Here is a 17,332-nt window from a genome sequence, read left to right on the forward strand (position 1 = left end):
ATATATATTTTTTTAATTCCTAATTATACGCATGTGAATAAAATTTTGCTTTTTTATTATTCAATCCGTTAGTTGAGATTACAAAAAAAAATTATTTAAAATGTTAATTAAATTATTTTTAATGCATTATTTGCAATCCTTGAGAGGATTAATAAAAAATTAATTACAAAAAAAAAAAGTTGAAATAATAGTAATAAGCAATTACACCAAATAGCAAAACAAAAAATTATATATTTCTTTTATTTAACAAAAATAATTTTTATTTTCTTTATTTCTCAGTCCGGTAGTTGAGATTACAAAAAAAATTTAAAGCAAATGTTAACTCAAATATTTTTTAATGCAAAATTAACAACCCTGGATCGCACTATCAAATTATCTAAACCTAAATATTTAAATTTATTACTCCCAACTACCGAATAAAAATAAAAAAAAAACAACAAAAAAAAAAATTAATTAAAAATAATATTATATAAAATTTAACAATCTAAATAATAAAAAATAAACAAAAAGTAGTTGAAAATTATAGGAATAAAATATTAACATTAAATAGCAAAACAAAAACGACACAAATATAAATTTCAAAAATCTCCCACCTTTCATTTAGAATATTATACATTATATACAAATATATAAAATAAAAACAAAAGAATAGATTACTATTATAACAGTAGTTTTGCGCACACCCAAATAATAAAATAATAATAATTTTTAATGCAAATTGTTATTGCGTTTTGTATTTATTCTTGCTTTTTTATATATAAACATTTTTTTTTTTATAAATTACTGAAATTCCTGCTTTCATTTTGCTTGGTTTTGATTTTGGATTTTTTTGTGAGCTGTTCGCTTAACATTGTGGTTTCATTTACAGAAATTGTTAGTTTTAGTTATTTTGCTTGCTTTGTTTTATTTTTAAGTTTTTCAGTTTTATTTTTAAAAATTTTTAGCTTTAATGTTTTCAGTTTCATTTTATGTTTTTTTTTTTTTGTTTATTTTCTAATTTCTTTAGTTTAATTTTTTTAATTTTACGTAGCTACTAAATAAAACTTTTACACACATATACATTTAAATTTAATATTTTCAGTAATACATACATACATTTATAACTATATAATGCTCTCAATAATTTTTCAACAATTTATGCTAAGATTTTTTACAAGTTTTAATTTTTGACTTATGCTAGTTTTATGTAAAAGTGGACAAAATGTTTCATTGTTTTTGTTTTAATTAATATTTCACAATAATAATTCATATAATTTAGTCGCTTGTAATTATTACAATTGAATTTGGTGTTTTTGGTGTTTTCACTTAAAGAGTTTTTGTGAATTTCTTTAATTCCATTTTACGCTTAGTGCTACACTTCTCTAACTTTGTCATTTTGCCTATATGCTGTTATAAAAAAAACGCAAAAAATATGTAAGTAAGAGCAAACGATTGCCTAATTAGATTTCGCGTAGTGTTTTCACTTACGTAAGTGTTTAAAAAACGCTGTTTTTTAATTATTTTCAAATATATTTTGTTTTAAGTACAGCGTTAACATTTTAAAAATTTTAACAAATTCAACTTATATTTTCTTAATATTATAATAATTTATACACAACAAACAGAGAGGAAGACATGCATTAAATTTACAAAAAAAATCAAAAATATTATGTATATATGTATGTATATAAATATTACTTCAAAATAAATGCATAAATAATATTGTTCAAATAAATAGCTGTTAAATACTAAATTAGTTTGACTAAAATTTTAAATCCAGGCCGCAATGAGTGTCGAGCAAAAATAATAATAATAAATAAAAAATAATAATAATAAATAAAAAATAATAATAATAAATATGAAATGCATCAATAAAATAGTCCATAAACTTTGGTTGTTCGGGGCTGCTGAATCTAGCACCACACACTCCCATCCTTTCTTTTATTTAAACAAGTAAGGAAGGGCTAGGAGAATGGAGTCTTGAGTAGAAAATAACGCAAATGAGGAAAGTTCTCTGAGCGCCATGCCAAGCTCTTGGGAGTGGATAGAAACGATTCTTTTACATATGGCTCAAACAATTCCCAACTTCTGGTCTTAGACCAAGTATTCTCTGGGTAGCCAGAAAACATTCGTTTGAAGGCGAGCTAGAGTGCAAAGGCGAATAACTTCTTACCAGGGTTGTGGGCTGGGTTTGGGACCCACCTCGCACACTTGGTGAATGTGAAGGAGCGACGGCAGGCAACTGCATGCAAAATACGACGTATGCAGTGCGCACCATATACCGAGCTTGTTTGTGGGCTGTGACACTTATAGAGCCGCTGTATGGTGGAAAGCAGCCACGACAGTCTTGTCCACAAAACTCCTCTCAATATAGCGTTGTACGATGCTTGCCTGTTTCCCTGTATGTCATACCGTTTCATCGGATGCTATGCAGGTTCTGTTAGGTTAAATCTCTCTTAACCTGATTGTCATACAGCGGGCTGTTGCATTCAGGTTAAGCAGGAGCTTGAGTGTGTCATTGCTCCGAAGTATTGGTAGGTAGGTGGTAGAGGATTGGGTGCATGTAAGTGCAGAATGCCTGATGTACACGGACATTAAGGATTTGGGTGGTATGGGGATTATTAGCTGGACGTAAAGATGTTAGCGGTGTGATCTCCACTAGTCGCAATGCCTAATGGTTAGGGTCGTTTGCGCGTGAGTTGTTTAAACGCCAAAGGCTTTTAACAGAGAATTAGGGTTAGCTTCTTATGTGAATGGTGTATGTCTGTTATGTGCGTATGGGATCAAATCCCTGGCCACCAGCCCAGAGCAGTATAGAAGCTGAACTGCTAGTAGTTTCGGCTCCGAGGTCTAACCGGAGACTTAATTCTGGTACCACCACGGGGAGTAGGAGCCTTTGGAGTATCGTGGTGGTTGTGGTTAAAACCCGAATGCGGAAAGAACTGACACTTTGTCAGTTGAATGTGAAGTTGCATTGCAACCCGGTGCCGGACCCAAAGTACGTCAGAGGTTTTAGATGGGCCTGGAACCCTACCAAGGTAGTTAGTACGTCCATTCCACACTGCCAATTGGTACTGAAAATGCCATGCAGTAAAGAAGAGTTATCTTCACATTTTCCCGAAAGCATATATCATATGTATATATTATATGTATATGTATATGTGTATGTATATTATATAAGTATATTTGTGAATGACTTAAACCTTCTTATTTTCCAATTACTTTCAACAATATTTCTTGGAGAAAGTTTCAAAACAAACATTCTTTTGTGATGCTAGATTACAACCCCGTAAATTTTGGTAGAAATTACAACAAAAAATAAAGCATATAAAAATTTTAATAAATAAAACATATAACATCGTAGACAATTAAATTGTACGATTCGTAAAAAAATTATCGCAGAAGAATTATAATCATAATTAGTATAGTTTTTAGCTAGAGAAGCTGTTCAGTTTTAGTACTAAACATTATAAATAGGTACAAGTAATACGAGTATGTGTAAGTAGATATGGTGCAGGAACTTAACGACTTAGTAAAATTTGTGACGCGAGTTAAAATTTTTTTAATGCAAATTGTGCTAATATTTTTTTTAGATTTGTTACATTGTGTAAGCACATGCAGCCAAAGAAAATGAATGCAGATATATTAATGAATTTGAGTTTCCAACTGGAAGTTGCAGCTACCTACGGCCAAAGCCTGAATTGGTGGGCAGATTATTATTGATATTGTTTATCGATAAACCTCTAGATATAGATTAGCTATTTTTATTATATTCCAAAATGATTCTTGCGAACCCATAGACTGTTTTCACAACTTATGAAAGCTACTAGAAGTTATAAAGATTGCCCCGAGGAGAGCAGAAGTATGCTGATGTGCTGGAGTATGCCGTTCAGTAACATATTGAACCTCATCCTTTCTAAATAGTTACTGCTACAATGTTTTCGTAAAAATTGTTACCCACAGCAGGTAAACTCGAGAGCTAGCGTGAACCTTTCGCAGGTTTTTGCTGGTATTGATCACATTAAACGCCCACAAATCTACGCTTAATAGTGTGATACCCTTCTGCATTTCCAGAGAATTTATTTTGACAAAAAGTGTTAAAGAAGGCGCTACAACAACAACATGCGTAGTCAGTGCGATAGTTGAGAAAAACAATTATAAAGAAACACTGTTGGCTAGAGATTAGTACAGAGCTGCCAGCAAGCATGAAATTGGGATGGTAAAAAGTTTCAGAAGTTAAAACGAATGCCAATGAAAGCACGCATTATAGCTTTTTTTGTTTGAACAATTTTTGGGACTGAATCATTATCGCTATTAACGGTTGATCCAAGTACGGGTACTTTTTTCAACAGGATAATATTCGACCAAATAGACCACGTCCAGCACGCAGTGAAGAAAATATTAGGTTGTCAAATATCACCTTCCGCTTTTTTGCTCTTTATTCAATACTTTATAAAAAGTGTTACATTGATCGGATTTAGTTCAAACATGCGCCGTTTCGTTCGTTAATCTGTTTCCATCTAAACGGATACTTCAGAATACCCCCTCGTAGAAACCCAGCTCCTTATTTGTGAAGAACTGGGACAGCCACTTTTCACAAGCCTCTTTTAAGTTCATTCTTACACGAACAAGGGCGTTCGCCATGGACAGAAACAGGTGGTAATCACTTGGCGCTATATCCGGGCTATATGGTGGATGCGATAAAACCTCCCATACGAGCTCCCGTAGCTTTTAACGAGTCATCAACGAAGTGTGAGGTCTTGCGTTGGCCTAGTGGAACACTACACCCTTCCTGTTGGGCAATTCTGGACGCTTCTGGTTGTTCGCCTGCTTCAAGCGGTCTAGTTGGTCGCAGTAGATGGTAGAATTAAGCGTCTGCCCGTATGGGAGCAGCTTATAGTGGATGATTCCCTTCCAATGCCACCAAACACACAGAAAAACCTTTCTGGCCGTCAATCCCGGCTTGGCCACTGTTTGAGACGATTCACCGGTTTTCGGCCACGACCGTTTTTGCTTGATATTGTCGTATGCGATCCATTTTTCGTCGCCAGTCACCATCCGCTTCAAAAATGGGTCGAGTTCGTTTCGTTTCAGCAGCATATCGTAGGCGTTGATTCGGCCCAGAATGTTTTTTTGCGTCAAATCATGCTTTTTTGTGTATCCAGCCTTCTGCAGATGGTTTAAAATGGTTTGGTGACTAACTCCCATCTTCTGGGCGTTGTCACGAGATGCCACATGCCGGTCTAACTCGATGTTTTCCATGATTTGATCGGTACTCGTCGTCACAGGTATTCCGCCGGCTGGCTTATCAATGGTGTCGTTTTCACCCGCTCTGAATCCTCGAAACCATTCCTCCGCAGTTCGAAGTTATAGAGTACTATCACCCAAAACACCATTAATCTCACAGAACTCTCTAGGCGTTAGTGAACTCCATTTTTACACGTCTATAACTGTTGAAAGCAATATCCAAACTAATTATGCATAGCGTCGTTTTGTAGGTTATGTCAAGACGTATAGTATTGCCAGATACGAGCTCTGCAGCGCTTTATACACAGCTGCGAAATTCAAAAGACAAAAAGGCGGAAGGGAGATATTTGACAACCTAATATAGCCGCAGCTAAAAGGTAAACGAACCTCGTGGAGAGTCGGGAGGCGCCGGTCGTATCAAAAATTTTCGAAAAATAAAAGCCAAAGAATGTTCTTTCGAATAATAGTAATTAAAAGTAGGAAACCTTGAAATGCATCACCCTTTAAAACGCTACCAGACTGAGGACCGGAACTTTTAGCCGGAAATCTTCCGACAATATTAACTTGTGGACTTGCCAAACAGTACTAGTATCTAGCAAAGGAGAGCAGGTGGGGGTGGGGTCTATTTTACTCGAGCCCCGAGTTTTTAGGTGGAACCGGTACTCTGCAAAAAACTAAAATCTCTCGCGGTTCTCGCTTTTTAGCTCTGCTCGTACTTTAACTGTCACCTCTAAACTCAGAAATTTTACAAACATGCTTTCAAATTTACAATACACTTCCAGTTGGATTTTTTTTTTGAATTTTTTGTTTACATTTTTTTCTAATTTCCTATAAAACCCGATGAATTGATGACATCTAGTTGTGCTTATGTGTTAGGTTAGTGTGCATTAGTAAGACCACATGGATGATTTTTTACACTTAAGTAATTTCAATTAGTAACTTTAAAAGCTTACAAGTTAAATGTATAACAAAAACAAAAACATAGCGTTTGATACATTCAAAGCATGACACATGACGACGCACACATACAAGCGCACTTACTACACACACAGGCACACATATTAAAATATGCTCTTCTTTCTTTTTTTTTTTAATTATTTTTGGTTAGTTATTCTTCTCACACACAGACACACACACATTTGCTGGTAAGTGTTATGCATATGCACTTGTATTGTTATTATTATTTCTGTTTGTTTTTGGTTTTTTACTTTTAGTTTGTTTTTGCTTTTACTTTTGTTGTTTTATTACAGCTAAATTCGATGCTGGTGGTTAAGTTGTTCAATTACTTCGTTTGCCGGTCAAAATCCATCTACTCTAACCCTACATTTAAGCGAAAATCAAACTTCCAACACAGATACGCACATACATATATATATATATATATATGATGTAAATGCCACTGTAGGTCCTTGTCCTTGATACACTCATACTTGTCTCAATCCCTGCTGCACATAAGTTTTGTAGAATTCTTCATTTATGTCTTCTATGTGCTCTTTCTCCGTTCTCTCACTTGTTTATCAAATTAAAATCTGGACTTACTTTGTACGCCCCTTTTCTTACATTTGTTTTGGCTGCTTAGGTTCATCCCTTTAGTTTTCAGGTTCAGGTTTTAAAAACATTTTTTGAAGAAATTTAGAAAACGAAAGACTCGCGCGAATAATGTCGGATGTCGGCCGCGTTGGCTGGTTGTTATTCATGCAGCTGAAAAGAGGTGCGAGAAGAGTTAATCATTAGTATAGAGAAAGAAAATTTAAATTTTGGACTTAAAGCTTAAAATACATAGCGTTTTATATACATACATAGCAAGCAACACATATAAACACATAGAGACACGAAAAAGAATTTTCAAGCGCACAAATTGAAAATAAAAAACTATTGAAAGGATTAATTTAAAACAAATTTGCAATGGCGTTGCCACCCTAAATATATTATTTTATAAAATTGCGTTTACCAATAGTGAACTTAATTCTTAGAGAAACTAGCAAAGAGTAGAACTCGAATCAAAGATAGGTTTTGCATTTCGACAAGCAGATTTGCAGCACAATCGATTGAGAGTCAACTCAAAATATAGCAGCAAGGCCGTGGAGAGTTCATTCGGCGTCGTTCGCAACAACTCGGACTGACGTAAAGAAGGACTTGGCGCATTTTACGCCGAGATCTTAAGTTGAAAGCGTACAAAATACAGCTTGAGCAACCACTAAAGCCGCTCGAACTTCCCAAGTGATAACGCTTCGCTCCATGAGCTCTTGAAAAGTTCCATTTCAGCTGTTTTTTGTGGGCCCGTGGAATCATCGATCTATGTACATACATATATTTCTTCAAAAATTATGCCGATGGGAACGTAACCGTCAATGGCGACTGTTATCACACCATGATAACCGCCTATTTGATGCCTGAAACTGAGTTCGCAACATTGTGTTTCAACAAGATGAAGCCATTTACCACACATCGCCTCAATCAGTGGATTTATTGAGCAAACACTTCGGTGTTAGACTTTTTCCTGTGAAGATATGTAAAGTCTAAAGTATATGAGGACAATCCCGCTTCGATTCAGGCTTTGCAGCAAAGTTACCAATAGAAATAGTTGAACGAGTCATCGAAAATTGGACTTAATGGATGGATAATCTTAGATGTAGCCGTGGTTTACATTTGAACGAAATAATCCTCAAACAGTAAATGCCAAAGAATGTTCTTTCGAATGATAATAAGTAAGTTTGTGAAAACTGATATTACAAGATCGTCATGAGACCTACCGTGAGATAGAGACAACTATACACATTGGTGGGACCAGCTTACATTCAGTATTGAACGAATCAAACAATCGCTCAAAAAAAGTGGTAGAGAGAAATGTTAAAAAGATATGATAGCAATGCTTCGAAACATGGCTATGACACCCCATACATTGACTGAAACATTTGCATTTTTGAGCACTAAAAACATCGATTTGATGAGTCCTGCGTGCAGTCCTCACTTGGCATTTTGACTTATTTTTACTTTCGTACATAAAAAATAAACTAAGAGGTCGAAGTTTCTCGACACCTGAAGAGGCGGTTGAGGCGTTCAGAACACAGGATTTGCAGATACCTCAATCAGATTGGCAAAAGTGCTTCGACAATTGGTGCAAACGCATGCAAAAGTGCAATTGAAAAAACGCCCGCATACCGCAAATTAACAGAATGATGGACAATGTTATAGCTTCAGATGAGCAATAGAAAAGAAAAGTATAGACGGTGCAGAATTTCGGATATAGTGCGCTGAAGATTGTCTCCGAGCTCCTTACGTGTTGCTGCTTGATGGGCCTAAACGTTTGATTCGAAGATCCCTCAGAGCAAATAATTTAGATGCATGATTTTGGCGGCCATTTTACTGGGCCATTTGCTAGAAATTGACAATTCGCTTGGTTTTGCACGCAATGTGTCCATGTTTAAACGTGTAATATGAGGCGGCGCAACGTGTTGTTTGAAATATATGTAACTTATCCGCCTTGATTTCATCAAACTCTGAAAAAAAAGCCAGCTAACATCGTGTAATAACGCTCGCTATTGATGGAAACGGCATTTCCTGCCTCCTGTCTTAGACCAAGTATCCTTTGAGTAGCCAAAAAACATACGCTGTCTGGGTCATGTCGTCCGTATGGATCGAAAAACTCCAGCTCTGAAAGTATTAGACGCAGTACCCGCCGGGGAAAGCAGAGGAAGAGGGAAAGCAGAGGAGAGACCTCCACTGCGTTGGAGAGATCAGGTGAAGAAGGAACTGGTTGCACTTGGTATCTCGAATTGGCGCGAAAATGCGAAAAGAAGAAACGTAAGAATGTGGTTAACTCGACTACAAGCGCGTAAGCGGGGTCTACATCATTAAAGAAGAAGAATAATTACGTTTCTTGGACTACACGAATATTTGGCTCCCTCCAATAGGGACAATTTTGAAGAAGCCATTAAGCCAGAAATGGACTATATTTGAGAAGATGGTGTTTTGATGAACGAGAATTTGTACATTTTTCGGAGAACGTGAATTTGCATAATAATCTTGTGAAAGTGAAAAGTGACATGATGAATTGGCAAACCATACTAAACACACTGGTAAAATTTGAAAAAAAAAATCAGTAAACGAACATTGCCGCCACGAGCTGTCAAAATCACCGGTTCTTGAAAAGTTCCAAGAACATCCGACATTTTCGAGCCAAGCCGAAGAGCAAACTGAAGAGATTCAAAAGCTGCTATTTCATCAAGAAAAAGCAACGTTTTGGTGTTGTTTGTGAGCCGAAGGAATTATCGACATTTAAAAAGGTAGGAAACCTCGAAATTGATCACCCTTTATATTTTAAATTTTCGATAATTATTGGCAAAATATACAAAGTACTATTATATATGTCTAAATATTTATACATATGTATATGGTATATTTTTATTTCAGGCGCATGCTAAATTATAAAAAAACTAGATTAAAAAAGAGGTGGATGCTGAGAAAAATAAAATAAATTTACAAAAACTACAACAAATGCAGCACTGCATGCAAAAAGTAGCTCAACAACTCAATATACACACTTAGCATAGAAAAAAAAAACCAAAAAGAATTTTTTGAATTGCCAACCAATATTGAAAGAAAGAGTTAAAGCATTGTATGAGTATAGAGATGTAAGTCTTTTTGTAGAGTCATAGTTGCAGTGCAAGGCAAAAGAAGCACAAATATTTAGAAGAAAAAAGTAAGAAATCTTTATAGTACAGAGGTACTGAAGAAACACTTGAATTAATTGCATTATATTTTTGGTGCCGCTTACCAAACTTATCGCCCCCGCTATCACCGCCTCACTCTCTCTCTCTCTTTTTAGTTGATTGTATGAGCGCGTGCGTGTGTGCTTTTAATTATGAAATGTCTGATTTCTATTGTAGTTTGGCATCAGCTATTTTATATTTTGGCGAGCCTCACAGTGTATCGATTCAATTTGAAAGCAAATATTTGAAAATGTTTTTATGCACGCAGCATACTCGCGATTGGCCTCTATATGGACTTAAAATTTCAACTTAACTACATGCTAAATTCTTAATATAAAAGCTAAGAAATTTAGAGATTTTTTAACTAAATTCTTAATGTAATGTTTAAGTTTTGTATTTTGCGCTAAAAAGAGCTTAATAAATTCCAGAAAATTTGCCTTAATATAATACTTCAACCGTTAAGTGGTTACATAGGTTTACGGATTTCAAAAAATCGATTTTTTTACGTTCTAATTAAATTCTACAACACCTTAAGAATATTGTCCGAAATTTTCAAGTTGATCCGAGTAATAGTTTCGGGGATACAGTTTTGAGAACTTGTGCGCTCGAGGCTACCTTGGTTAAGTGTGCCGTCTTTAAACGCGTTTTTCTCGAAACTGTTTGTTTTGAAGTCTGTTGGCAAGATTTATCGAGAACTACTCAACCGACCTTCAAGAAATTTTATAAAGGCCAACACTTAAAGGCTTGGACGAAGGGTTTTTTTCGATTTTTTGAAAAAAATTTCGCGAAATTTTAATTTTTTTGTAAAAATGGTCGGCTGAGGAATTCGGCTACGGAATTCGGCTATGGTAACAAGGGATTTACAAATTTTAAAAAATTAATCGCCGATTATTATAACGGGTGATTTTTTTGAGGTTAGGATTTTCATGCATTAGTATTTGACAGATCACGTGGGATTTCAGACATGGTGTCAAAGAGAAAGATGCTCAGTATGCTTTGACATTTCATCATGAATAGACTTACTAACGAGCAACGCTTGCAAATCATTGAATTTTATTACCAAAATCAGTGTTCGGTTCGAAATGTGTTTCGCGCGCGTGTTTTGTTCAGCGATGAGGCTCATTTCTGGTTGAATGGCTACGTAAATAAGCAAAATTGCCGCATTTGGGGTGAAGAGCAACCAGAAGCCGTTCAAGAACTGCCCATGCATCCCGAAAAATGCACTGTTTGGTGTGGTTTGTACGCTGGTGGAATCATTGGACCGTATTTTTTCAAAGATGCTGTTGGACGCAACGTTACGGTGAATGGCGATCGCTATCGTTCGATGCTAACAAACTTTTTGTTGCCAAAAATGGAAGAACTGAACTTGGTTGACATGTGGTTTCAACAAGATGGCGCTACATGCCACACAGCTCGCGATTCTATGGCCATTTTGAGGGAAAACTTCGGACAACAATTCATCTTAAGAAATGGACCCGTAAGTTGGCCACCAAGATCATGCGATTTAACGCCTTTAGACTATTTTTTGTGGGGCTACGTCAAGTCTAAAGTCTACAGAAATAAGCCAGCAACTATTCCAGCTTTGGAAGACAACATTTCCGAAGAAATTCGGGCTATTCCGGCCGAAATGCTCGAAAAAGTTGCCCAAAATTGGAAAATCACCCTATAGTATATTATTTTTTACTTATTTATTAAGCAAAATGCCTCTTTAAAAAATCAGGAAAAACGCATATTTTCTGACTTGCCAGTCGTTATACATGAGGACAAAAAAGCACTCGGAAATTGCAATTAAATGCTGAAGTTGGTAGGACTGTCCTTAGTGTTTATGCCAAATATGAACGCCATCTGTCAACCAGTTTGTTTACAGCCGCCGCTTAAGTCGATACACCCCAGTACACCTTTTAGAATGAATAAAAATATCGAAGGAAGAATTTGTCTCATATTTAGCATTTCTAACCACATTTCGTGTGCCGAAATCGTTGCGAATATTGGAAAAGGCTTGCGGTGATTCAGAATTAGCAAAAACAAAGCTTTCAAAGACGGTTGCGGGAGAAATCGTTGAAGACATGTTCTGGACTCCCGTCGACCTTTATGAACTGATGAAAATATTTAAAAAGTGAAAAATATGGAGCTTGAAAATCGGAAATCAGGAAAGTATAAGAGAGATAGCAGAAAAGTTTGACATCTCTCGCGAGTCCGTTTGAACGATTTTGGTGGATATTTTGGGTATGAAACTTGTTCTTGTTCGACTCGTCCCGATAAAGCTGATTTATTTCAAAAAGAGTACTGTAAACAGGAGACCTGTTTGGACATGCTTGATCGTGTAAATTCCGATCCCACATTCATGGATTAAGAATTTGACATACAAACATCGAATTGGAGGGAAGAAAAACGAGCCGAAACCAAAAAAACAAACTACGGCAAAATTTCTCAAAAATCTTGCTGATGCTCATTGTTTTTTTCGATATTCTTGGTTTGGTGCATCATGAATTTGTTACAGATGGACAGACGATCAATAAGGAGTTCTATTTGTGTTTGCGTGAGAACATCCGTCGATAACGGCCGGAATTGAAGAACAATTCATGGATTTTACACAATTATAATGCACGATCGCATCGAGCCACCATTGTGACCGAATTTAAAGCCGAAAACGTAATGAATACCACCGTATCCACCAGATTTGGCTCCGCGTGCTGTTTTCTTGTTCCCCAAACTGCCACTCCACTCCGTGGAATCCGCTTTCCGTCGATCGAAGAGTTAAAACAAAATTCGCTGCAGGAAATGAAAACCATTCCAAAAAGTGCTTCGAGGACTGGAAAAATCATTGGCATAAGTGTATTATAACAGGTGGGGATTACTTTGAAGGCTACAAAATAAATATTGATGAAAAATTAAATATTTTGCGTTTTATTTGCAATTTCCGAGTACTTTTTTGTCACCAGTAAATCTTGATAAAAGGGTTATGTTTGTATTGTAAATATCTTTTAGTTATTGATGGGTTTCTAAATTATAGATTTTTTATTTCTCACCTAAGCGAGTGTTCTTTAGCCGCTCGCTGCATACGCTGGAGCTTAAATTATACACTATTCCAGCAGTGGCCTTTGCGCTGTTGCTCCCCAGCAACTATTAATCTCAAATTCAACAACTATTTTAGTTAATTATTACAATTATTTTGTTAAATATATATGTATGTATATGCCATTTGGCGACAGCAAAGCAATTATCGACTACAAATTTGAACTTCTTAATTGCAAAATGAATGCAAGGCGTGAGTGTCTCGTGTGTGTGAGGGAAGTTCGTGTATTTTTTTTAATTTTGTTTTAATTTTTCTTAGCTTTGCTATGCAACCTATTTTATAGGTTATGTTATTTATGTAAGTATGTGCTAATATTAAATAAAAAAAGTGAAGCTTGTGACAATTTGTTGGCAAATTAAAAGCTGGCATTAGTTGAATTTGCCTACAAGTTTTTCATATTACAAGTATAAATTAATGCAATTTGTCTACAGATTTTCAAAATTTGCCGCGCAAAATTACCAAAAATTTAATTTTTTAGGTTAAGTTCTGATTTTCATGAAATATTTAATATTTAATGCTTTTAAGTGTGCGTAGCTTTTGAGTGAAAATATATTATTATTTTTTTAATGTTTTTTTTTGTTTTTGATTTTTGTAATTTTTTCTTCTTTGGTTTTGCCTAACTGGTGCTGCTTTTTTGGTTTTTGGTTTTTATAATAACTAATGTGCTGGGCTATCGGTAATTCGATGTTTAACGCGTGCTTTGCTGCATGAAGCGCGGCGCAGAGAACTAACACTGCCGCCAAAAGTATCATGATCTAATGATTCCGATGAGAATGCTACGGATATTGAAAGAAAAACATTGGAGGGGAAAAATTCATAAGCAATTGCAACACATTTTTATTTACTCTCTATACATATGTACATATGTATATATATGTAAATATATGAGCTAATAAGTGTGATAATGTGGCGTGAGAGTGAACGTAAGGAGTTTTATCTGTAACAGTCAGATTATCAGAAATGTGGATGTAAATACATATGTATGTAGGTACTATTTTCAGAGGACGAAAATGAGAATTGTTCAGTTCGATGAATAAATAATAAGAAAAGAAGAAGACTAACTTCAGCTGCACCAAAAGTTTCTATGCAAAAGCGAACTTTGATTGTTTAGTTTTTTGAACCGATATCGGCGGTTTCGACAAATAAGCAGTAATTTATGAAGAAAACGGCATGTACAAAGTTTCATATCGATGTCCCGAAAGCTGAGAAATGTTAAAAACATCGGGGCGAATTTAATATACCCTGCTCAAGGTATAAACATATGAATTTCACATGATAAATAGATCGAAATTAATTAAGGATTTGCACTGTGACCTGTGCTCTATTGTGGTCACAAAGTTCCAGCATTCTGAACGATTCCAGGAGCTTACTGGGCGCTTTCACTCCGCCTTACTGCCGCGAGTAACTTTTAATCCTCTTTGTAACGCCATCCCTAGGAAGAAAAGCCATTGGTGTGTCTTTCCCTAAGGCATTCATTTGTTGACGACTATCCTCCCTTTGCCAACCCCTCTGCTGCTATGAGCAGCATGGTATGCTTCGATCACTAGAAGGAGTGGTGTGAGCTCCAACATGACTTCAAGTGCTGCGGTTGGACAAGTGCAAATTGCCCCTGAAGTGCAGACGCAAGCGAGTCTTTGCAGCTTCGATAGTTGAGAACCAAAGACTGCGTTGCCTTCGATGCCTAAGCAACTGCTCTATAAGTGACAATAGGCATTATGAAAATGGTATACTGCCACGTGATGATACCTGTTTTGCAGCCTTACAGTCTCCCGGCTAGGCGTCTGTTTGTCATGAGTGCTTTGGCGGCTCTGGACAGTGTTAATTCCTCATGCAGACTGACGTGAGGTTTAGAAATCTGACCTTATTCGACACCTCCAACTCATTGCAACCAGGCGTTAGGGGCTTCAGGTTTGGAAGAGGTCTTCGTTTAGTGACTACCTCCACATAAAAAACCGAGCTTATGATAAATCGTTTTTATTTTTGATTTACACTAATGTACGATATTATTGGTTTTACTTGCATTGACAACTGTTTCAAAATTATGCCATATACAATGGATATGGAAATTTTGCGATAATGATAGAACTTTAGTGACGTTGCTCGGAAAATCATCCTTTCAGGCGATGTCAGAAGTAATGTCATTACAAAGCAAAGTAAAATATTAAACTGTATTATTTAACAGTTTACTGTTGTCATGGTAGGTAGTAACTTTCAAATTTTGATGCCTGAATTATGATAAATGCTTAGAGAGCATTTTCGAGATGATGAAAACACTCCTTAATAAAACCATAAGTAACGGATTGATATATACGATTATTTTCGCTACCTATTGTAAATAAAATTCGGTAGAGAACTCAAAACCCAACCTATATAATACTAGAAGCTTTTTTGACTCAGCTTATTAAAGCTTTCTGGGTTCAGGCACTACAACCAGATGAGTCTTTACCGTTCTTCAGCAACAAATTTTAGAAACATCTGTCAAAATGTTTTGAAATCAACGAGCAAAGTCGCTAAAAGTAATAAAAAATAATTCAATACAGGCAATAAACTTGTTGAACGACGGTTGTGTTTACGGCAGTTTAGAATTCTTTCCGCAGGCTGTCCATTGCACAAACAAAGACTTATACCACAACAGACGAGTCTACGTAACCGAAAGGAACCCGAATTTTTATGCGGCTAAGCATTTTCAACTCGACAGCATTCCTCCAAATTACTTCAGGGAGCAGAAGAGAGCATCAGTTTCAGACCCAGAACTTAATAAGCACAATTGCTTAAGATTAGTACTCTAAGGCAAGGATTTGAAATTTTCAAAACATTCTAATCAAGGTTAGTACTTTAAGTATATTTCGGTTAGTTGAAAGACATTTCAGCCAGTAATTCGTTAAAAAATTCTTTGATATAAACAGATGTACGTACTGGTGTCTCAGGTGGAACAAATATGGGTGAATTAAAAAAAAATGCATGCAATTATGAAAGTATTAAAAAAAAATATATGAAGAACATGGTTGTACAAAAAAAAATATTCGTAAGAGTTTAATGTGAGTTTAAGTTTGAAACGATGATGTATTATTAAATATTCAACACTTTTAAGGTTATGTATCCTTTTTGGATATATGACTTTTTCTATTTTTGCTAAAAAAGTCACCATACCTGGCATACGTTGTAATGTTTGGCTTTGTAATTACGTGTTAATTTTTATATTGTGTATATTTTTATGCGTGTGTGTGTGAGTACAGTTGAAAAAAAACAAGTCGCTCAACTACTAAATATTTGCCGCGCAATGCAGTGTGTCTACGACGCATTCAATACTTTAGTGTTAGAAAAAGCTTTATAACTGTGTGCACCATTACTATGGCGTTAGTATCTAACAGAACTCAACTAAGTTACGCAACGGAGAATAGAGCAAAATATTCATATGAAAAACTATGTGTTATGTGCTGACTATATGCGAAATTGCAATCAATTATTTGCGACTCCTTTGCGAAGTCTTTGAGTTGTTGTGGTGTGGCATTTACCTTTATCAGTTGGTGAACCTAAAGTAAGACTGCTGAGGCTCGAACTCAAATTGTATGGACGTGGTGATGGCGGCACCGGCACAGTCTCATCACCTGGCAGGCATGTCTCAACCATGGCCTCCAAACAGTTCACAAATAATTCCGAAGATTCGCCCATCATGGTGTACTAGTGGGTGGTAAAAGTAGTTTTTTTATAAATAACTTATTTAATAAATAATTGAAATATGCGTCTGTACCTTTGTAAAAGGACCAGCGAACCGCCAGAGACCACCAAAGCCGCAACTTTGCAGGAAATGCAGTTGTTGTTGTGAAGGATCCTCGCTGGCGAGCATATTTTGTATGATGCTTTGCACTGAATTCAGCACGACTTGGTCGTGTGAGACTGAGAGTATGTTGTTAATCTTCTGGTCCAGCAGCGAGTGTCTGTTAAAGTAAAAAAAATGGTAGGAAAAAGCATTAATAAAAGTTTATATTTATTTGCAACGCTTCTTACATAACTGGAAACACTTTGGGAAATACGACCGAACCCTCGGCCAGGTACTGATAGAGCACGCGCGTCTCATTCTCGTCTGTCGAATATTTCACTAATGTGGCCAAAACCGTTAATACTAGCGCTTGCGTGGACAAATCGGAGAGCACTTCGGGATCCAATAGCACATTGGACTCATTGGAGACAGACGAACGCGAGCCACGTTCCTGTAGAAAGTATACAGTTTTATATTGTCTTTTGTTAGTTGTGGAAGTATTTTTTGCAAATAATTAATTTTGTTTTTTCAAGATGTTAGTTGAAAATTTTGGGTAAT

The 17,332-nt window shown here is 36.0% G+C and overlaps 1 protein-coding gene across 4 annotated transcripts in view; it reads right to left on the reverse strand.

The window, feature by feature from the left end:
* Positions 1–1,163: 1,163 nt before the first annotated feature.
* The window catches only part of LOC105221988 (neurofibromin), a 33,189-nt gene continuing 17,020 nt past the window's right edge, over positions 1,164–17,332 (reverse strand). For 2 of the 4 annotated variants that reach the window (XM_049447231.1, XM_029548609.2), the window contains 4 exons: positions 17,023–17,225; positions 16,766–16,952; positions 16,530–16,695; positions 11,612–13,790 (listed from right to left, as the gene is read on the reverse strand). In XM_049447231.1, coding sequence (XP_049303188.1) covers positions 13,672–13,790; positions 16,530–16,695; positions 16,766–16,952; positions 17,023–17,225 — 675 coding nt within the window. In that variant the 3' untranslated portion in view covers positions 11,612–13,671. Of the gene's footprint in view, positions 6,928–11,611; positions 13,791–16,529; positions 16,696–16,765; positions 16,953–17,022; positions 17,226–17,332 lie in introns of those variants that run through there. The other 2 variants (XM_011199144.4, XR_003845528.2) reach the window with 2 other exon arrangements.

The sequence above is a fragment of the Bactrocera dorsalis genome, chromosome 2 (assembly GCF_023373825.1).
Source record: "Bactrocera dorsalis isolate Fly_Bdor chromosome 2, ASM2337382v1, whole genome shotgun sequence".
NCBI classification, from domain to species: domain Eukaryota; kingdom Metazoa; phylum Arthropoda; class Insecta; order Diptera; family Tephritidae; genus Bactrocera; species Bactrocera dorsalis.